This window comes from Alternaria triticimaculans (genome assembly GCF_023758025.1).
Source record: "Alternaria triticimaculans strain BMP 0046 chromosome Unknown scaffold_12, whole genome shotgun sequence".
Lineage (NCBI taxonomy): Eukaryota > Fungi > Ascomycota > Dothideomycetes > Pleosporales > Pleosporaceae > Alternaria > Alternaria triticimaculans.
The window spans coordinates 514,918-536,466 of NW_026055969.1; the positions used below are offsets into that span (position 1 = coordinate 514,918).

The window sequence follows — 21,549 nt, forward strand, 5'->3', positions numbered from 1 at the left end:
AACGCAGCGACTGCTCTATTTCACTGCCTAGATGCTTTGCCACGAAATGGGATGCAGACACGCGTGGATTACACGTGTGTAGCTAAAGTAGCGGCCCACGCTCCCGCCAAGTCCGCGTGCCGGCAGTCCGGGATCGACGCTGGGGTCAGCCAGCAAGGCTAGATGGGCTCGACAAACGCGAAACAGCAGCGGCGTTCTTATGGAGGCTCCTCGCCCGCCTGATCATGCCTCGATGACTACCTGGCACCCTCTACTGTATAATTGCCCCGACCCTGCCTCTAGAATTCTCGACCGCCACGACAGGAAGGACCTGCGCAAGAAACACCAAGCGCAAATGACCGCTCGGCCATAATAAAAAGGACTGGCATAACGCTGTCACTGCTTTCGCATTCTACGTCGTCGTATACAGTGCCTGTTTTCCTCGCTGTGAAGACTATCTTGAGACACGACGGCAGTGCGAGATTTTCCCCTTCGACCAAAACATCGCGATGACGTCGTACCGTGATCACCCCTATGCGCATGCGCAAAACCGCCCGCGACCCCTCATCGAGCAGATACCAGACTACCGCGACGACCTTGACGTATCCGACGAAGAAGACGGCTTCTACGCACGCGACGACGATTTCCTGATTCCGCCAAAGTTCCAGGCGGCCATCGCACGCACAACCGACCGAATCCCCCGGAGGATAAAGCGCCACAGTGTCACGTATCTCGTAATTGCGGTTCTCTTTTTGATAAGTTGGTGGACATACTTTGGGCCTAGACACACAGCATACAGAACGGAGTTGCATCTCATGGACAACGCACCAACGATGAGCTACGGCAGCAATGTGCGGCCAGAGTTCAAGGGCATGATCCAGGTCAGCGACATGGACGAGCAGCATCTGCCTAAGAAGCACAGCAGACTCGTCTTCGTCGGCGATGTCCATGGCTGCAGAAAGGAACTGGAGCATCTCCTCAAGAAGATCGACTTCAACCACAAGCACGACCACCTCGTCATGACCGGCGACATGATAGCCAAGGGCCCAGACTCGCCAGGCGTCATCAAGCTCGCCCAAAAGATCGGCGCTTCCTGCGTACGCGGAAACTGGGAAGACAAGCTCCTGCTCTCCATCGCCGACGCGCAAGATCGTCACGTCCTCAAATTCACCCCCGACGACTCCCCCGACGCAAACATCGACTTTGTAGACGAAGTCAGCCAATCGCACGGCGACTACAAGCTACGCAAGCTAGCGAAGCAATTCACCAAAAAAGAAATCGAATACCTCCGACAATGCCCCGTCATCCTCCGCGTCGGCAGCGTCCCGACGCTAGGCAACCTCGTAACCGTACACGCCGGCCTCGTCCCCGACACCCCGCTCGAACACCAAGACCCCTTCCACGTTATGAACATGCGGACTATCGATCTTAAGACGAGAATACCGAGTAGCAAGCATGCGGGCACGCCTTGGGAGAAGTTCTGGAATCATCGCCAGGAGAAGCTGAAGCAAGAGGATAGGGCGACGGTGGTTTACGGACACAACAGGAAGAAGGGCCTCAATATACATGAGTATTCTTATGGTCTGGATACGGGGTGTGTTAGTGGGGGCAAGCTGACAGCGCTTGTTGTTGATGGAGACGGCAAGACGGAGTTGGTGCATGTCAAATGTGGCAAGGAGAGTGGGTATGCTAGTGATTAAGGGACCATGGTCTCTAGGATTGGATATCTGGGCGTTTGGGAACTATAGAATATTCGTTGGGCATTTTGGGAGTTGGTGTCGGATGCACCGTTGCCTATACATACTTCTGTCGGCTTAGCGTTAGCATAGCATTGTTGTAATATCACGTTAGATTGTTGTCTTTTCTCGATAAAGTCTTACGAAACATCAGAGTCATGGGTTGAAGAACACTCAAAGCAGCCGAGTAGATTGGTACATGCATCATACGATTCACTGCGAATGAAGTTCTCGTCAAGCCAGCGAGTGGAGACGTTTATTATTAGAAAAGACTTGTACATGCTGTTGCCCATGGTAGATGAGCGCGTCGCTAGCCTAGACAGCGTAACTGGAACGCCACATTCACGAAGCTCAGGCTCGTGGCATTAACGCCGATGCGTGCAGATCTGACGGCACGGAGCTGAACACCCTGAAGTGTGACCATCAGAACGTTTCTCTCGCCTAAAGTACACCTCAACGCCTCTTACAGGGCGGAAACGAAGCATCAGTGTCTCAGTAGCTAGAACTGAAGTCCTACTCCTCCATTTCCACATCCTCAACCTTCACCATCGGAGCGTCCATTTCATCACTCCCGCCCTGTATATGTTGCAATACAGGAACATACGAAGTCATGTCGTCACCCATCCCATATGCAGCGAACTGTGTAGGTTGAGTCGTCGCCGCACCAATCCTCTGGAAGTCCGGAAACGCCTCACGCTCGCCGCTATCGTAAGTGGGCCGGCGACCTTGCATGCCAGGGTGATGAGTCGGGAACTGGTATTGCTGCATGCGGTTTCGCAAATCGTTTAGCACGGTGGGTTCTCGGACTGCTTCCAGACGATCCATGAACGCGTTGCGCTGGACAGTTGGGCCATGTTGGATGCCGGGATGGAGGTTTGCAGCTGAATGACCAACGAAGGGGAAGGCATGAACACCACGACCAGTAGCCTGTGGATGACTGCTCCGCAAAGACGCATCGTTGCGCTTGATCATATCACCGAGCATCTGGTTCTGCCTAGCCAACTCTGTCTTCTGGCGCTGGTTCTCAGATGTCAAGGTGTTGACCTGATTGCGCAACTCCATCATCTTACTCTCAACGATGCGGTTCCAGTTCGCAATGGTGCCGGCGTTCTGGAAGATCGGGGTCTCGCCGTCAACAATGTCGATATTATCTTCCGAAACCTGCGAGCCAGTTGGCGATAGCGGAGTTTCAATCCCCCTGCGACCATTATCGATCATGGATGCGAGGCGGGACTTGGCTTTCATGATCATGATGGTGTCCATGTCTCGGAGTTTGATGTCGGGACGCTCAGGATCATAAACATCGCTGAAGGTCATGTTGTAGTCGATCTTGATGTAACGATCTCGCACGTCATCGTCCGGGCCGCCTAGGGCGTATTGGTATATGAAAACCTAGTCTATGCCGTACTGTTTGCCTCGCTGTTGACAATAGTATTCCAAACGAGGGCCAAACTTCTGCGACGCGCGGATCGTGAGGATGGAGAAGATGGGAGTGCCATTGATGTCGTATGTATTGCTATGAATACGAAGTGTCATTACGGGATCGTTCTCGTCTGCTACGGGTAGAGCAGAACGTTGTAAAGCAATCTAAACTTGTCAGTGACTAGATGTTAGAGTCGGGAAAGAATCCCACTTACTGGCTGTGTGAGCTCCCCAGCTACCGGTCCCTTCGTAGCCGGAGCAGCCGTATTCATTCCCTGAAGCTGCCCTTGTGTCGGCAAGTGCAAGGCGGCGGCTGGCTGGGCCGACGTCTGACGAGAAGGCATGCGAGATCCAGGCGCGCTTGCAAGGAACTCGTTGGGCCGAATGTTACGACGAGCAGCTTCCTCATACACCTTGAAGTTGGCGGATTGGATGGGTCGGAAGCGCGTCAAACGAGACTCAGGGGAATGCACATGGTTGAACTGGGTGCGATGTTCGTCCGGTGCCTGTGGAGCTGGACGAGTCGGTACAGGCACACGCACTCCGTTGTTGTGTCGAGTTGCCATGGCTGCGATACGTCTCTGTTGCGCATTCAACTTCTTGAGCAACTCATCACCATCTATCGCAGATTGATTCAAGACCTCTCCATTTCGCCCCACAATATATGTCATAAGACCAGAACTATTGTGGATATTTGGCCAGCGAGCCAGAGCTTGCTGCGGAGTCATGACATCGCGACCATTGTATTGTTGGCCGGGTATCAAGGGTGGTATAGGAACCTGCTGCTGCGGAACTGGGTGTCCTCGGGCTTGATCTCGCTGGACGTGCTGGGGCATGAGTGTCGACTGCGGGTGTAGTGTAGTTGGAACGTGATCGCGCGATTGTAGGTGCGTCGAGGATCTCAAGCCGCCAACTGGAATTGTTGTCATTAGCAGTCATTCAAGATAAGGAGTTTTTGGAGGACACGTACTGTTCTCTTCGATATCCATATGATACTGGGGCGACCTCTCAAGGTCAGACTGCGACGCAAATGGAGGATACAAACGGCCAGCTTCCTGACTTGGTCCAGTGGCTGTAGTCGTCTCTTTCTTGGCAACAGCAGTTGCACGCTTGGCGACCGGCTTGGACTTTGGACTCGCACCTGGTGAGTCGGTGGCCTTACGCTTACCTTTGTCGTCCTTGGCAACTGTGCCAGCGCGAGAAGATCTAGGAGTTAATTTGTACGGCTGTGTGGGTGTATCTGTGAGCAACTCTGGGTTGCAGTCGGACACTTGTTCTTTGTGCTTGGTACATGCAAGTCCCTGCTGCAGGCAATGTTTACAGGCGTCGTCGGTATAATAGGCATCGCAAGTCGACTTATGGCCCTTGCAACATTCGTCGCAAATCTTCCAGCATGAGTCTTTGATGTGCCGCTGATTCACAATTAGCGATGTTGATCTGAAGGATATGGACGGACGACAAACCTCTATAGAGTACTTCTTGGACATCTGGGCATCGCACCGTGGACAGGCAAAGACGCTGTCACTCGTGCTAACCCCGAGGCGCCTCTTTGCACATTTGGATCTGGTATCCCTTATATGGCGCTACAGTTAGGTCAGTAGGTGAAGATAGAATACAGGCTTCTGATACGTACTTTGAGCTTCTGTTCGCTAACATATGTCTTGCCACAATACTGGCACGCGTATGGCTTCTTGGCGTCTGAACTTTCGTCCGCAGACTCTTCGCCGTCATCATTTTTGAGCGCTTCGACGCGTCCATCGTTGCCTCGCATCGCACTGCTCACTTCTAGAGAGGGAGTTTCAGGAAGTTCTGATAAAGGCGAGCTGTCTGCCACTGGGGACGTGCCAGATGACTGAGTCTGCGCCGCACTATATATTGTAAGCATTCATTTCAAAGGGTTCGCTCGTGAATACATACTCGCACTGATTTCGATCGCTATCCTGACTCCGCTCCATAGTGAACTGGTCTCAGGGCAGATTATGAGTCGAAAGAGTGAGAGAAATCGTTCAAGCCAGAGGAGACGATATGCTCTTTATAGCAGCAGAGATGTGAAGGACGTGCAGAGAAAGTAAAAGAATCGAATCATCTGACTCAGGCGCAGAAGAGTGAAGAAGTTCAGCAGGCGCGTGTGATCGACGAAAGACTTCCGTTATAGGCACTGGTGAGCAGTGAGGGCTGATGAAAAGCCTTCAACAAGACCCTGAAAGAAATTTGCAAACGCTCACCACTCCTACCAACGTTGCCTGGAGCAATTAAAGACCGTCCAGAACCGTCAGTGCGTTCAGTCAGTGAGAGCCTGCCATGAAGCGATGACGCAACTCATGGTCCGCGCGTCAAAATAGTGATAATGGGGTGTTCTGATCAGAACCACCTTGTAGATCTTGTGACATATTCACGAGACAAAGACCGTACAGTCGTTTTGCCGGTCACTGCCTACTGGCCGTAGTCAACAGATTTCTGTCACGATCAATATGCGATCTGGGGAGATGCCTCGTCCGTGCCAGATATCATTCGTATCGGTAGGAAGATGAAGCGCGTTTTGACAGGATTCTGACAGTCGTGATTTAAAACTGCTCAATCCCACAGGAACGCATACGAGTATACACCGGGCTCTGAAAAGCAAGAGCGAAGGTGGAATAGTCTGGCACAGGAAGGCCGGGATAGGTGACTAAGGGAACCAAAGGGCTCTGGGGCTGCTGAAAATAGCTCTGAACATACTGTAGTTCATCGGCTTGGTCTTCTTGCTTGTGGAAAGGATGAATGTGCTGAGATGACAGCCGACATGAACTGCCATGGCGGAACAATAGAGGTGAATTGAAATGGAGATTGACTATCCTATCAGCACAAGCGCGTCGATAGCTTTGTCCTGTAGGATGCGTACAGATCGTGTAGGACTTGGTGGTGGTGAAGTGAGGTGAAGAGGGCACACTTCCCGAGGTCTGGTTGACGCGAGAGATGACGCGCCATGGACCCACTCTTGGCAGCATTTCTACCTACGCGCCCGCGCCGAGCAGGCATGCCCAAGCTTCTAAGAACTGCACGAGAATGCTGTCGTGAACAGCACAAGTGTTGTACGTTACAATTTTCTATACCGCCACCTGGACATGCAGGCTATGGGATATTCCCTGGCTCTGTTTGGTCAGCCCGCTCTTGGCTGATCAGGCAACTCATCATGCAGCAGCTACCGTACACGTGATCCATTTGTGGACACTCTTTCGCTTCCACGCTACATTCATCTTGTTTGAAAGATATAAGGCTCTTCTCCCTGGCTCGATCGCGATGGAGGCTTCAGGTAAATTGATGGACTTCCACGACTGGATAACCACCTGACTTACCTAGGTACATAGTATCTCAACGCCCCAACAACCGCGAGATCCGCGTCTTGGACCTGCTACCTGGCTGCCCCGACGACACTATTGAGTGCCATATCCGCAACATTAGTGTCGATGGAGATGCGCAATATGAAGCGCTATCATACGTTTGGGGTGATGCTGTCGAGAAAAGAAGCCTTCAAGTGTCAGGAAGCCCGATCAACATCTCGCCAAACCTCCACGACGCTCTTCGACGCCTACGCTATCCAAACCAAATGCGCACACTATGGGTTGATCAGATATGCATCAACCAGTGGGATATGGAAGAGAAGGCCAGTCAGGTTGCCTTGATGCGAGAAATCTACAGTAAATGCGCACACTGCATCCTATGGCTGGGAGAGATCCAATATGCCGAACATGGCATAGATGAGGCGGACACACACGCAGTATTTGCGTTCTTTGAAGCTGTGGCCAACAGACCAGCAATTGGAAACGCATCAACAGGAGAGGCCCACGACTTGTCTAGTAAAGGTGTCGACCACGAGGATGGCCTCCCCACGCTCTTCCAAGAAGGTGCCGCAGGCGTGACGGCCCGGAAAGCCTTTGCAGCCTTTGCTATGTATGGGAATACCTGGTGGGAGCGCATCTGGACAATTCAAGAGTCAATACTGCCCCACTCAGCTGAGTTCAGATGGGGCCCACTCTCAGTGTCACGGCGCAACATACTCCTGGTGGTACAGCAGCTGCGTGGCGACAATCTTCGCTCTTTTCCACTCAGATTTCGATACCAGCGCATCATGCATACCCCACTTCTCCGTAGTCTTCTGTATCCTATAAATGGGTTTCTGCATTCGACTGATGGCGAGTCCGGTTTAGACTTGTTCATGCGCTGGCGCCATCGGAAAGCTACCGATCCACGCGATAAAATCTATGGGCTATTAGGCTTGCTTGATGCGCGTCAGATTTCACAGACTCTTCCGCACGCTCAAGCGCGTAGTTACTCGATACCTGCATCTTTATTATTTGCAATGGTTACAAGCGATCTACTGCTATTCGGAGAAGGCCTTAGGCCTCTGATTGCGTCCAGCGAGATGCCGCATGTCACCCCCGATCTACCGAGTTGGTCAATCGACTTCGCATGCTCCAACCGTGTAGGCAAGCGCCAGCTGAAGTGGTGGAATCACTCGCATCGATACAGGCAGTTCTCGGCAGGTGGTAGAATCGACTGCGGACAAAACCTCGAGAAGGGAGGCTCAGTACCGAAGGTATCAAGTGATTGGACATGTTTATCCTTACCAGGTCTGCTGGTCGACCAAGTAGAGCAAGTCAACAGCGTGTACGAGGTTTCCGATGAGGAATATCTTGACTATCGGAAGATACGGAACGTAATGTCGGACGCAAGGCAACTAGTGGAAGGACGAGATAGCTATAAACGTGATCCGACACAGTCGTGCGAAGCCCTGTGGCGGACCATGAGCGGTGATCTCGTCATGGCTGAGTATCCTATCGAACGAGCGAAAGCAACACACGCTTCGGAATTTCTCGAGATCGAACGCGCACTCAACAATGAAGAATTCCCGCAACAAGGCCACCAGTCTAATTATCCTCCACACGGGATGAGCGGGCTATTTGAATCTCTCTGTGGTATGGTACCGAATCATGCTTTCTTCATTACAAAGAGAGGTTACCTTGGTATGGGCCCACCTACTACCTCGCCTGGAGACCAGATCTGGGTCTTTTATAACGGCAACGTACCATTTGTTATGGGGAAGAAAAACACGGAGAAAATTGAGAACGGACGTCATGAGCTTCGTCTTATTGGAGACGCGTATGTACATGGCATCATGGACGGTCAAGCTATCTCAGGCGAGCACGTCACTCAGGTAGCTCACATTTACTAATGTGGAAGGTCATTGTACGACAAGCTTCTTATTGTGCGATGGATTAACAGATCAGATTGACATCTGACAACGGGCGGTTTCAACACGTTTACTTGTATGCTATACCACTAGTGTAGCCACCGAAGCAAATATGTGACAAAGGCGTCCTAGACCGATGGCTGACTTGTCTTTCAATATTTCGGTCGTTGTATTTCCACGTAAAAACTGATCCAGCATCAAGTAAGCAGCCAACCCTGGCGCTCTCAATCGGTTCTCCTGATACCTTGTCAATGATCGCATCCTGTAGCTCAACAGGGAGCTTGCGAAGAGGAGCCATAGTGGGGCTGGTCTGCGTGGCTTGGAGAAGTAGCTCGATAGCTTCTTCAGATGGAGGATGCACCCCGTCAAATAGACGCATGGGTTCCGTATATTTTTCGAAATCCCTGCTTATCCGAAACAGAATAAGTTCCCGCACCGAGAGTATGAGGTAGGTGGGGGTTTTTCCTGCCGAACCAGGAGTAGACACAATCTGCTTCCCGAAATCATTTCGAATCAGCGTGATCGCGTGCGGAGTTTGCTGGCATATGACGATGGCCGTTCCACCGACCCTCACAATGTGTCCACTTGCAAAGTCCCACTCTGGGAGATTGTCTATCCAGACCAGGTAGCGGCCAATGGCTTGGTGTGCGAGCGTTGCTTCTTCGACGGTAAAGTCCAGGGTAACAATCCTGACAATAGCATTGGCAAGCCTCCGAAACGTAGAGTTGTTGTAACGACCGCAAAGGACATGCCTCCACTGGAACGCAAAGTCGGCAAGTATCCTAGAGACGAAAGCCTTGCGCCGCTGTAGGCGCGGCAGGTCGATGTTCTTGCGTCTCATTTTCCAGAACACCACTGGGCGGCGTGCTGAGTAGACGGATTGCAAGGCATGTTTGGCAAGTGTCGGCGGTGGTTCGCAAGGCTCGAAATCGGAAATGGTTATGGAACGCTGGCGAACAAGGTCGAGAGGAACCCAAAGGTTGCGATCTGTCTGGTCCAATCGCAGAATATCGCGATCAAGGTCAAAGGTCCAGACCGCTCTAACGTGACTCCATCGGCGGTCGTTAAAGGGTGTGAGGAGGTCGTCCCGCTGTTGCCAATCCCGGGCAACCTGCGAGTACAAAACATCAAAAGTAGATTCTACGTCTATGAGCACTTTTTGCCGTTTATGCCGGGCGATGATGGTACTACGCACCTCTTGCTACGCCCGCAAGCCTGCTCGAAAATAGTTGCAGCATGGCGTCATTTTCGGCAGAACGATGTCCAGCAAAATAGAAGGCCCCTCGTTCTACGTTAGAAGAACAGACCGTGTATAATATTGCACTGGTAACGTACCTTGCAAGTCAAGGTTGATATACGCTGCCATGGTGAGCCGTGGACGGGCGCGAAGTACAGGGACGGTTGAGCTCTGTATGGAGGTAACAATAAATTCGGTGCAGTCGGTCTGCGTACGTTGGCAGGCTTGGCAATGCGCCACGTGTGAAGATTGAGACGAGATGGTTAGGGAGAATTAACGGTGGAGAGAAGAAGGCAAGCCCTGGAGAGTGCAAGGTTAGGAGGTCCGGACCGTTAGTTATGGCGACCATGTTGCTGAGTCAACCAAGAACAGGATTGCTAGAAATTGCGCGTACATTTTCAGCGAATGTACAGATGTCGAGGCCGCGGGAAAATAGTCACTAAACTAGAAGTAATGAATTTTGTGCCATACAATGCCGCTAACCCAAACACCTTGCTAACGAAAGCAAGTTCGACAGACAGACGATACGCATACACAGAACAGCCCCCAATCATCGTACATCGGCCCCTACCAACAGCTCGCCAGCCGGATAATGCCACTCATATCCCTGAGATCTTATCCAAACGACGATTTCTTTGCAACACCCTGATGAGTGATCAGATACATATAGTCCTCGTTCAGTTTTCTAACAGCGTCAGCACCAAGCATGAGAAAGTTAAGGTCCTCATGTTCAAGACCTGGCTTCCTCAAGCTCGAGCTCTAACTGCCTGATGCGCTCATCCTTTTCACGGTCCGAGGGCTCGGAGCTGGCAACCTTGGTCTTGAGCATCGAGACTTCGCGCAGAAGGAGTGCGATTTGATCGGTTTGGTCCGACATGACCCTGTTTTGCTGCTCAAGCTGTGACTTGATGTCGCCTAGTGCATCGCGGAGAGCGGAAGCAGGGCCACCGGCGCTAGGTGTGGAAGTCGTAGCGGCCGCAGTGGGCGTAGAAGAGGCAGGTGCAGCAGATGAGGTGGGTGTAGAGGATGCTGCAGGTGTGGGACCGTGAGTGGACTTCGCGCTCTCAGGTTCCTTGGAGATAGTGGGGCCCTTAACCTTCTCTTCCTGGCGGGAAGCAGTGAAAGTGCGGCGCTCTGCTGGCTTGGGAATCTCTTCGAAGCTCGACGCGCTCTCGTTGTCCGAAGCATCCTTGTCCGCGAATTTGGAAGCTGCCGACGCCATAGAATCCTTGTTGTCCTTCATAGATGGGGGTGGACCACGAGAAGCGACTGGTGTAGGTATGGGCTCGGGCGCAGGCTTGGGCGGCTCGGCCTTGACGGGGGATGGCTGACTGGTGGCCGGCTGGGAAGGCTTGTAGTCGTTTTCCACTTCTTTGGGGGCTTCGCCCTCATAGACGCTTTCAAGTGAAATCTTGGGCGGCATTGCAGTCTTTCCGCTGAACCAATCGGCAGCCGAAACACCTGGCTTCAGACCTGTCGTAGGCGGGTAAATATCACTCTGGAACATCTCGGAACGGCGGGGGACGATGAATGATACGGGCTCGACGTAGGCATCGTTGACAGTCTTGAAGCAGCGCAGGACCTCGTTCTCGTGCAGGTTGATACCCCGCTTGGGAAGGAAGGCGATACCGCGCTGGGGGTCGCCGGACTTGTATTCGGAGAGGTACTCGAACTTGTCGTTCTCGTATTCGTAGTAGCGGATGTTGCCGTCACTGCGCAAGTTAGTGTATGGCCATAAAATTGGGAGGTCAGACGTACCCCTTGCCGGCGAGGTACAAGCACTGTGTACCGTCGTCCCAGAAGGGCATGCAGACGCCGGAGATGGAGTCGAGGATCTGGAAACCGCCAATGGGCTCCTTGGGGTTGCGCGGGTCCCAGAGACCGAGTTGACGGTCGCTCATGCGCGAGAAGCCAGTGGTCGCGATACGGTCGGTCTCACCCATCCACACAGCGCGGCTGTTCTTGGCACCAGGATGACCGGGAACCTCCTGGGCGGGCTTCTCCTGGCGTACATCCCATACGCGCAGCTTCTTGTCGCGGCTCGTGGTGACGAGGAGCGATCCGTCGGCGCTCCATGAGAGCGATTGGACAATGTCGTTGTGCTTGAGCGTGAGCTGTGGCAGACCGGCCTCGACGTCCCAGAGCTTTACGGTGTAGTCGCCAGACGCGCTAGCGAGGACGTTCTCGGCGGCGGTGTTGAAGAGGACATGGCCGACCTTCCTGTGGCAGTGTTAGATGCGAATCTCGACCGAGCGCATCGGCGTACCTCATGTGGCCGCTCAGCTTGGCGACAGGCGCGACATCAGCGGGCTCCTCGGCATCGGTGTGCAGGGTGAAGTTCTCGGGCACCTTCCAGATGCCGACTTTGCCGTCGTCAGAGGCCGAGGAAATGAGAGAGTCGTTGAAGGGAGACCTGCGCGCGGTTAGCGTCGTACTCGGCCCTGTCATGCCATGTGCGACCATACCAGTCGGTGTCGAGGACGGCGGCAGTGTGGCCGCGGAAGAGAGGGAGCTGGTCGGGCGCCCGGCCGCGCTCATTGATGGGGATGACGGCAAAGGCGCCACCGCCGCTGGCTTCCCAGTTGACCGAGATGTATTCGGGGTTGGCCTAGGGGGGTGAGCGCAAGTACGACGGGGTCGCGTGCGGGAGAGCTGACCTTGATCAGGTTGGTGTCCCACGCATTCTTGGAGATGCGGAGGTTATCGTAGCATTGCTCCTGCAAGAGGGTCAGTACACGTGCGTGCTAGATCCATGGATGGCATTGGAGCGTACCTTTTTGGTGCCCTTGCCAAAGACGTGGCCTGGCAGGCGTTGTTAGCATGTTGGGCTGGGCGGGCGTTGGACATCAACACTCACGGTACTTGGACGCTCGCACAAATCGGCCGGCCATGGTTGCGGGTGGCAGTGACGGGGGTGGTGGCGAGTGTAGGAATGACAGACTCTCGGGCCTCGGGCGTTGGGCTATAAGAGGCGCTGCGGTGGGTGCGAGGGCAATGCGACGGTTTCGAGCGCGTGTTTCGAGTCCTGGGACGCAGTTGCCCCCAGCATGCCTATGCAGGCGCCTTGGCGGTGGGCCCGCGATGCCCGCTCCAATCTCGCCAACGGTCCCTAGTCACCCTCGTCACTCCACCACTCCACCACTCCACCTGCAAATCCACCAATTTGCAGCTGTTTATGCAGCCCCAGCCCAGCAACCGCATGTTCGCAGCACGATCTCCAACTAACGACTTAGCACAAGATGCCTGAGGCCGGTCCCGAGGTCACGAGAATGCAACTTCTGTTTTCACATTTCTTCTTGTGCTAGTTTCCTTCGACTGTCGGTGGTCAATACTTTGCGTCTACTACTACTACCAACAAACACTCAAACCATATTCAGGCAGACCCGTCCCTAAATATCCTCAAACACCTTCCTCTCCGCCCTTGCTTCAATCATGCCTAGCTCTTCGCACCTTCCGCGAAGCCAAATCGTCCACTCGTCGTCGCCAGCAGCCAGAACCACATTTTCTTGCGGGTAGACGACCCACTGTATTCCCGAGAGAGCTTTATCCATACCCTTGTTGAAGAGCTGCGTTTGTTCCTTGCTCCACGATTGGAATATGTCGCAGAGCTGTTCGCGGACATGATTCTTATAAGCATTCTCGACGAGGTGGGTATACCGCCCCATGTATTTGCGCCGTGGCCGTCGACTCTTGCGATCGACGGTTGCATCATTAGGAAATTTCTCCGAGCAACCATCCGTAAGACGCAAGTATGCGATATACTGATCAACCGCTTCGACGAACTCAGTTGCCCATTGCAAGGCTGTTGGCGCCTTGTTGTGGAACTCCATAGGATTTTCCAAGTGCGTTGATATCAACGGAACGATGTGGTACAGCATCACCCCTAACCCCATGCCCACGTCGAAGGGCTGAGCCGAATTAGTACGGATTCTGGCAATGATCGCTGGTATTTTAAAGTCGTATCCCATCTTTCTGAGCGCGAGGGTGTCGAACGGGTGCTTTTTGGCTCGTTTGACTGCTTGCTCTGGTGCACTGGTAGTATCTGGTGCGTGCTGGTCTCCATATATCAGAGGGGCCCCCGCCCTTTTAGCGCCCTGCATCTGTGGAATGGTCATGGCCGGCAGTGAGTGCAGATTCGAATTATGGCTTCTCAGGTGAATGATCTCGACGTGCAAGATAAAGATTCCCCCTGGCAGGCCACGGGTGGATCAATTGTTTTCGTAGTGTTTGCGCTGGCATTGTTGAAATATGTCTTTGTCACAACACGTTAGTTAGCTTTGCTAATAGAACGGCTTTGAGCGTTCTCAGGTCCTATGATGTCTTTCACTCCATTGTGTGATGTTGAAATTATTCGAGACACTGGGGCCGTTCGGAAGCGTAGACAGGTGAACTGGGGAACAGAGCCATACACCTACCCAAGTCTTGGACGACAAGGCTGAGCACATGTGTGCTGCAGGCACTTAGCCGCAACCGAACCAACACCGGCGCAAGTCAGTATGCAGTCTACTATCGCAAGTAAGCTGGCGGGGAACTTCTCGAAGGAATGGAAGCTCCCCAGCCTTCCTCGAGTCACCAATCTGCCGTTCGTGAGACCGACATCGACGTGTCTCATATCAACCCCATGGAGACACCACTTTACAGCACGTGCGACTGTCGCGACAGCGCACTCTCTTCTACCGCCAACGTCCTTTCCATCTTAACATTCGCGTACATTCTGATAGCTGGCACTCTCTACCAGGTGGCTGCGCTCTATCGAGTGAAAAGTGATAGCGACTGGGCTGCAGTGCAGGCGCAAGCGACACGACTACGAGACTTTGCATGGTCGATAGAACGCAGAGACGCTATCAGCACTGAGTTCTTCAAACGGCTCGACGATCTCGATAAGGAGATAGCAAGGAAGCTTCCTGGCAATGTCGCAACAGGGAAATGGCATCTGGTATGGCGGCAGGCAAGGAGCACCTGGGACAGAGCTGAGATAGAAGAGAAGCTATACAGTCTGGCGCAGATGCGGTATGTTCTGACGGGAGTCCTCTATTTTCCCATAGAGTGAGAGGAATAACAAGCTAACGCTCAGTCCACGCATCAGTCTACTATTTCTCGAGAGTGGATTGAATGACGTTGAGCAAGACAATAAGCCGACGGACCAAGTGCTAGACAAAGCTCGCACCCAGCTCGAAGAGTCGAAACGCCTGTTCCTCACTCAACTCAGGAGCGAGCCCAAGGAGCGGCGAAGACGAACGCTAGATGCGATAAAGAGCGAATCCGGGGAACGAGGGCGCGCAGCTTGGGAGGAGATTGAGGATGTGATCAAGAGGCTTGATGCAGAGGATGTGGAGCGGCGTGGAACCCGGGGGTTTGTCGAAGGCGTTTGATGAAGTGCGGAGCGCAAGAGACGGGGGTTCCCGCTCATAATACGATCCAAAGCGCGTCCATGTCTGTAGATTTGCGCCCGTATCGCAAACAAAAACCAAAGTTCAAAAAGATCCAAGTCAAAAAGCACGATGCAGGTGGTGTTGAGAGGATGGCACACGGCTGGTGGCAGTGCCTCGGCTCACGGGGATAGCGGCAATGAGCTCCCCATGGCTTGCGTGCGGAGAAGCATAACCCTTTACCTCATTCTACCCAGACTTCCTGACCTCCTGCATGCTCATCATTACATATACGGACCAATCTCGCCATGTCTGACGAAACCGAGAAGCCCACCCAGCCCGAAGCGTCCAATGTGACTGACACCCCTGACGTCAAGGAGGTGGTGGATAAGATAGCGGATGCCGCACCCAGGGCGGATCCGAGGGACCTGGACAGGACCGACTTGCTTGCAGGCGTCAAGAAAGTGGACCAAACGATTCTGAGGCTGAACAAGTACGTCAGGTCGAGCGTGTGTCGTTGTGAGGGTCAGAGGCATGAGCTAATGTAGGGCAGACTCCTAGCTTCCCCAGGCGGCCTCTCCGCATTCCTCTCCACATTCAACTACTCCCTCTACATCCTCGCCTACGTGCAGACCAAATCGCCGTCCATTTCCAGCTTCGCGACACGGCTCCTCACGCTGATCCGCCCCGCTTGCGACGATGCAAAGATCTCCGCCGCAACCCTGTTGAACAACGGCACGGTGCCGCCCATCGCTGCGCTCGCCGTCCTCATCTCGAAAGCGCGCACAACGCTGAGGCTGTTTGGTCTCTTCCCGCTGTACGCCTGGTTGCGCTCGCTCGCCTCAGGCCCCAAAGCCGGCACAGATGTCGTGCTGCACCGCATCGCCATGCTGCAGGCGAGCAGCTACTTCTCCTACCAGGCCCTAGAGAACATCTCCCTCCTCGCCGACTCGGGCGTCATCTCGCCCCGCTTCATCTCTACCCTCAACCGCGGCGATTCGACGACTGCGCGTTTATACCTGTATGCCTACCGCTGTTGGCTAGGCGGCGTGTCGTGCGACTTCCTCCGCTTGATGCGCGAGTGGCAGCTCGAGGGCCGCAGGAGGGTGACTAGGCAACAGATGGTTGCCGATGGCCGCGCGATTGCGGAATATCAGGACGAAGAGGACAAGAAGTTTGACAACAGGTGGTGGACCGATTTTGTCATCGCAAGCGCGTGGTTGCCCATGGCGCTGCACTTCAGCAGCACGACTGGAGGGTTGCCAGGCTGGAATCTGGGATGGATGGGTGCATGTGGTTTGGTGGCTGGAAGTACGAGGTTCAAGGCGCTCTGGGCAAGTACAGCCTAGGGGATTTGTTACCATGGTAAGAGGGCTTACTGGGTTTCGGCACAATTTACATATATTCGAGCGTTTAGCTTTTTTGACAGTTGAGGTATTCGAGCAGTATGAGCCCTTACGTTGTCCATGTCATTTTCCACAGTCCGGTCATGGTGGCCATGTGCTGCCGCGGCGATTGCGCCTGCCCTAAACGCAGCTTTATGAGCGATACAAGCCGTATGCGGAATGGATACGGAACGCACCTGCTTCTACACTACATGGAGCTAGCCGTACAGGGAAAGCCCAACCGACTATCCAGAAGTGGGGAAGTGACTATCTCCCAGACACGATTACGTCGGCCCATCCTGCTCCCGCCTGGGACCACGAACATACAATCGACAACGCTGGCGTCACCACACGCCCACAAGAATTGGGACTCACTACCTTTTGGAACACCTTCGTTGAGCTAAGCTGTTCCTGAAACATGGCAGGCAATAGTGTATGTTCGCGACCACCAACGGCATGACATTGACTGACTCATTCCCTGATCTAGAGTCTTGGTCTAAATCCTCAAGACTTTAACATTGTCGAAGCTAGTATCGGTCATCATCTAGAAGCTCTCGACGAACAACGGATTACCAGCGTGGATCTTGTCATCAGCTGTCTGAATCGCATTGCCAAGTTCGACACTATCCAAGGTCTGAATGCCTTTACGGTATTCAACGAGAAGGTCCTCCAAGATGCAGCAGCTTCCGATGCTCGGCGTGCCCAAGGTCTCAAGCCTCGACCTTTGGAAGGTATACCTTATACGATCAAAGACAGCTACAAAGTTGCCGGCATGACAGTCACAGATGGCTCACCTGCTCTGAAAGGTGTCATGTCAAGCGGCGACTCTGCAATCGCTGAGAAGCTTCGAGCTGCGGGAGCGATCTTGATTGGAAAGACTAACATGCCACCGATGGCTGCGGGTGGTATGCAGAGAGGCATGTATGGTCGTGCAGAGTCGCCGTATAACTCAAAGTACCTCACTGGCGCCTTCTCATCTGGGTCTTCAAATGGTGCTGCAACGTCTGTGACGTCCAGCATGGCAGTTTTCGGCATGGGTAGCGAGACCGTCAGCAGCGGACGGAGTCCAGCGTCCAACAACGCCATCGTATGCTATACGCCATCGAAGGGACTCTTGAGCTGTCGCGGATTATGGCCTTTGTACATCACATGCGATGTGCCAACTCCGTATGCGCGATCGGTGGACGACATGTTGGAAATACTGAATGTCATCGCTACTCCAGATGAAGACACATCAGGGGACTTCATACGCGAACAAAAGCATGTGCAGATACCTCAGCCTCCTTCAATCGATTACACTACTCTGCGAAACGGCGAAGCGCTGCGAGGGAAGAGGGTTGGGGTGCCGAAGATGTACATTGGCCAGAAAGATTCGGATCCGTACGCAAAGCATCCTTACGTCTCACCAGAGGTCGTCGCAATATGGCAACAGGCAGCGAAAGACATTAATTCCATGGGGGCAGAGATCGTCTACACCGATTTCCCTCTAATAACAAATTACGAAAACGACTCCGTTTCGGGTGAAGCGAACAACGTCGATGGACGTCCCGCGAACTGGAACCTCCTCGAGCGAGGCGTTCTTATCGCCCAAGCGTGGAACGCTTTTCTCGTAGACAACAATGATTCCAACATCAAGTGCTTAGCCGACATCAAAGATCCTGCGATGCTATTCCCAAAGCCACCAGGCTACAAGCCGGATCGCTTTCTCGAAGTGAGGAATTGGATTGATTACCCCGGGCTGCCCAAGATGGTCCAGGATGGGAGTATCCATGACATACAGGGTATGGAGCAAGCTCTCAAAGCTCTTGAAGCTCAAAGGAAACGCGATCTAGAAGATTGGATGGACAAAAATGGGCTGGATGTCGTTGCATTTCCTGCGCAAGGCGATGTCGGTCTCGCAGATCTTGAATTCGACATTGACAGCACGACACATAGTCTCCAGAATGGCGTAAAATACTCCAACGGTAATCGCGCGATCAGGCATCTCGGTGTACCTACTATGAGTGTACCCATGGGTGTCATTAGCGACAAAAACATGCCTGTGAACATCACATTCGCTGGGAAGGCTTACGAAGATACCAAGCTATTGGAGTATGCATATGCATTTGAACGGGCGACCAAGAGACGTATACCGCCTCCTCTTACCGCCCTACCCACCGATATCATCCGAAAGGCATTCTCCTCGCCACCCAAAAACGAGCCTCTTATTGAGTCCGTTGCAGCTGTCTCCAACACTATCTCGGGCCTCACTATCCAAGTCTTCATGGTCGCCAACGGTGGCTCTGACCATCCATCGCCAGCAACGTCACTGGAGGTCTTCGTAGACGGGGAGGCGGTATTTCACGAAAACACCAACAAGTTGGAGTGGAAGGTTTCGTTTGCAGATGAAGTTCAGAGGCCGGAAGTCCTGGGGTGGGATCTCAAGCCGTTGCCGAAGAGAGACATCATGGTCATCGTGGTTGTGAAGAGGCAGTTGGATGGGGAGGGCCTGCAGAGGGATGCAAGGGTGCTTTGGGTACCTGTTGGTGAACCTGATGAAGTGTCTACTTAGGTCCACCTCGAAGGACTGCTTCTGTAATCTGGTCCTACTGCGCAGGGCTATGAGGGCGATCCTGCTGTGATTGGCTGCGTTGAGACAAGCAAAGCTGCAGACGCCCTCAAGTCGCGCTCTGCTGTCCTGCAAACGGATCCACTCCGAGAATTCACACGTTTACCCAGAGCTTCCCTGAGATAAAACCTGCACGCTTAGTGTCTGTCACCATGGCCATGCGGAATGTGACGTAAGAAAGGGCGAGAGCATTCGCGAGAACTCTGTACGCCTCACACGTCTGGAAAAACACGTCTACGTATGGCATTGATGCAGTTATTGGGGCGAAAGCGCAGCATGACCATACGAGTCGCTGTGCCAATGTAAGCTGATCTCGATGATTGCCCGCATCGATGGGCTTCAGCTGTAGGCATACCAGCATGGTGGAGGCATACCGGCTGGATTTTGTGCTCGATCCCTGTCAGATGCTGAATCGCTCGCAAATTTCTGGCGGCCGACCAGACTTTGCAGCGTTGGTCCTTCGGCTATGTGTGTCTACCGCGTTGTTGGAGGCATGCCAATGTGGGCTGATGCTAAGAGGGCGCTGTTTGATAGGTCTGAGATCAGGAGGCATACTGCCCAGGTGGAAACCACACCTTGTCCTTCAGACGTGATGCACGTCAGATTCGGGCATCGCCGGATGATCGGTGGAAGCATGAAGCGACATGCACACGTCCTGTCCTCTGATTGGCGGTCTCACTTTGTCGCATTTCGTCGTGTAGCGATCAGCCAATGGCAGCGCGAGCCCTTCCCTACAACCCTGCTGATGGGCGCAAGCGGCCCTGCTCTAGCTCACCCGGTCAGGCAGAAAGGCGCAACTAGAGATATATTCTGGTACTCTGATTGGCGATTTCAGCCCTTCATCACGGTCAGTTCCTTCGGTCAGGCAGAGAGACTCAATACAGGCACCAGTGAGAACATGTTCTACTGCTACTAGTGCCCAGACTGTCAGGACTACAAGCATTGCCTGCATCCTGTAAACGGACGAGAGCATGGTCTCTTTCAGTCCTTTAGAGAGCCGTGCCCTCCCACTGCGCTCCGCCGGAGGCTTGCTATATTTTTCATCTGCTGCGAGATTATCTGGCTTCATCACTACGACCCACGGTCATGCCTTTCCTGGAGTTCTTGTATCCGTTCACACAACCTTGTTATTACTGAGGAACATGAGACAAGTGGATATCATCAGGTTGGTGGCATCATTCTCTTCTCACTCTCGTCATATCTTCATAACTTGGTAGAGTTTTGGACTGACCACATTGAAGCTGCGTCCTTGAATCTTCGCTACACAGCGGTCGAGCAACTGCTCGCTCGCCAAGAAGGATAACGACACCTTTGTCTGACTGTCACCACTGCGACGCCCCGCAACACATCGCCACATTCGTATCATTCTGCACCACATGCTGGACGAAGAATAATAAGTGTCGCGCCATTGTGGGTCCATTCGAAGCGTTGCTGCCTACTCACGGACCCGTGGCAAGATCGAACGTCTCCCCCCGTGGCCTGTACGACCGGCCACCGGTACAGGAGGTACATATGCAGCGACCGGCATGATCGGTGCGCTAGGTGCACTTGCGTCTCTTCCGACGAGTGGTATACCCATCACGTTCGTACCTTCGGGCAAGGTAAGCACATATTTGCATCGTGACGATGACTGTCGCTAGTTACCTTTCAAGTTCTCTTCATCCCTCAAGCGAGCTCCTCGGTACCCGTACCATCTCTTCGTCCCTAGACGGTGCTCTGTCAGTCTCATGCAACGAGGCAGCGGAAAGTATATCTATAACGCAAGACTAGCGTGGCGTGGGTCGTAAGACAGACGCTGCATATATCGCCAGCTGTAAACCACTCTTTCGTCTGGGACATACACGAAAGGAGGCCTCACCCGTACGACTCCGATGGCTTGCCTCGATGTAGGCTTTGATGGTGATAACCGCCGCAACTGCTGCCGGAATCCCAACGATAAACGCTACCACCAGCCCCGCTATCTCGACGCCGTCACCAACGCTCATGCTTCCTATTGACCCAGAGGCCACATTCGAAGCAACGCTTGGGGTCGCTGTGCATCAGTGTTGTTAGTGTCTACGTCACACTTTGGTATCAATAAACTGAGACGTACCAAGAGCGCACAACAACGTGGCTGTCGCACAAGATCTCATCAAGACGACATTCGACATGACGAAGATATGCTCATAAGACTATCACTGCTTGAGGAACTTAGCTCTGGTTCACGCCGTTGAAGATCTGTGTATTTGCAATGGGAGCTGGTACACTGCCGCATCAATGCCTTGGAAACGTCCGACTTACGCTACAAGTCGCTACATGATCACTATTGCCCAATAGAAGCCAATGTATTTGCCCGGCATCAACGTCTTCGTCTACTGGAAAGGGACTGTTGCGCCCACCTGCTCACCCGTGGTATGTCGAACCAACCAACAGCACTGCCCAGGATGATCGGATGCAGCTTGTATCACCCACAAGGCGTCTTTGGACTTTCAGGATTCACACTAGGACACCTCAGCGATGATCATGCAAAGCTCACCGGTATTGGGCTGAGGACCGGGGCTCACCACCCTAGGCGCAGCACTGTCGAAACGACCATATACCAAC

At 53.3% G+C, this 21,549-nt stretch overlaps 7 protein-coding genes across 7 annotated transcripts; 4 read left to right on the forward strand and 3 right to left on the reverse strand.

Annotated features, from left to right (window-relative positions):
• Positions 1-488: 488 nt before the first annotated feature.
• On the forward strand, positions 489-1,679 carry J4E78_007705 (uncharacterized protein; the record flags this gene model as incomplete). Its single annotated transcript, XM_049368310.1, has 1 exon — positions 489-1,679. One exon carries the CDS (start codon positions 489-491, stop codon positions 1,677-1,679), a length of 1,191 nt encoding a protein of 396 aa, XP_049219964.1.
• A 549-nt stretch (positions 1,680-2,228) lies between these two features.
• On the reverse strand, positions 2,229-4,908 carry J4E78_007706 (uncharacterized protein; the record flags this gene model as incomplete). The annotated part of the gene is made up of 5 exons (XM_049368311.1): positions 2,229-3,107; positions 3,353-4,050; positions 4,108-4,549; positions 4,601-4,720; positions 4,771-4,908. 5 exons carry the CDS (start codon positions 4,906-4,908, stop codon positions 2,229-2,231), a joined length of 2,277 nt encoding a protein of 758 aa, XP_049219965.1.
• Positions 4,909-6,723: 1,815 nt separating this feature from the next.
• J4E78_007707 (uncharacterized protein) lies at positions 6,724-8,349 on the forward strand (the record flags this gene model as incomplete). The annotated part of the gene is made up of 2 exons (XM_049368312.1): positions 6,724-7,067; positions 7,536-8,349. The coding sequence occupies 2 exons, from the start codon at positions 6,724-6,726 to the stop codon at positions 8,347-8,349; spliced, it is 1,158 nt and encodes a 385-aa protein (XP_049219966.1).
• Positions 8,350-8,437: 88 nt separating this feature from the next.
• Positions 8,438-9,733, reverse strand: J4E78_007708 (uncharacterized protein; the record flags this gene model as incomplete). The annotated part of the gene is made up of 2 exons (XM_049368313.1): positions 8,438-9,507; positions 9,703-9,733. The coding sequence occupies 2 exons, from the start codon at positions 9,731-9,733 to the stop codon at positions 8,438-8,440; spliced, it is 1,101 nt and encodes a 366-aa protein (XP_049219967.1).
• Positions 9,734-10,334: 601 nt separating this feature from the next.
• On the reverse strand, positions 10,335-12,495 carry CRN1 (Coronin-like protein crn1; the record flags this gene model as incomplete). Its single annotated transcript, XM_049368314.1, has 7 exons — positions 10,335-11,316; positions 11,363-11,824; positions 11,871-12,017; positions 12,070-12,212; positions 12,262-12,321; positions 12,378-12,406; positions 12,462-12,495. The coding sequence occupies 7 exons, from the start codon at positions 12,493-12,495 to the stop codon at positions 10,335-10,337; spliced, it is 1,857 nt and encodes a 618-aa protein (XP_049219968.1).
• A 1,730-nt stretch (positions 12,496-14,225) lies between these two features.
• J4E78_007710 (uncharacterized protein) lies at positions 14,226-14,976 on the forward strand (the record flags this gene model as incomplete). Its single annotated transcript, XM_049368315.1, has 2 exons — positions 14,226-14,614; positions 14,679-14,976. 2 exons carry the CDS (start codon positions 14,226-14,228, stop codon positions 14,974-14,976), a joined length of 687 nt encoding a protein of 228 aa, XP_049219969.1.
• A 207-nt stretch (positions 14,977-15,183) lies between these two features.
• Positions 15,184-18,909, forward strand: J4E78_007711 (uncharacterized protein; the record flags this gene model as incomplete). Its single annotated transcript, XM_049368316.1, has 5 exons — positions 15,184-15,192; positions 15,312-15,466; positions 15,527-16,284; positions 16,784-16,791; positions 16,846-18,909. 5 exons carry the CDS (start codon positions 15,184-15,186, stop codon positions 18,907-18,909), a joined length of 2,994 nt encoding a protein of 997 aa, XP_049219970.1.
• Positions 18,910-21,549: the final 2,640 nt, after the last annotated feature.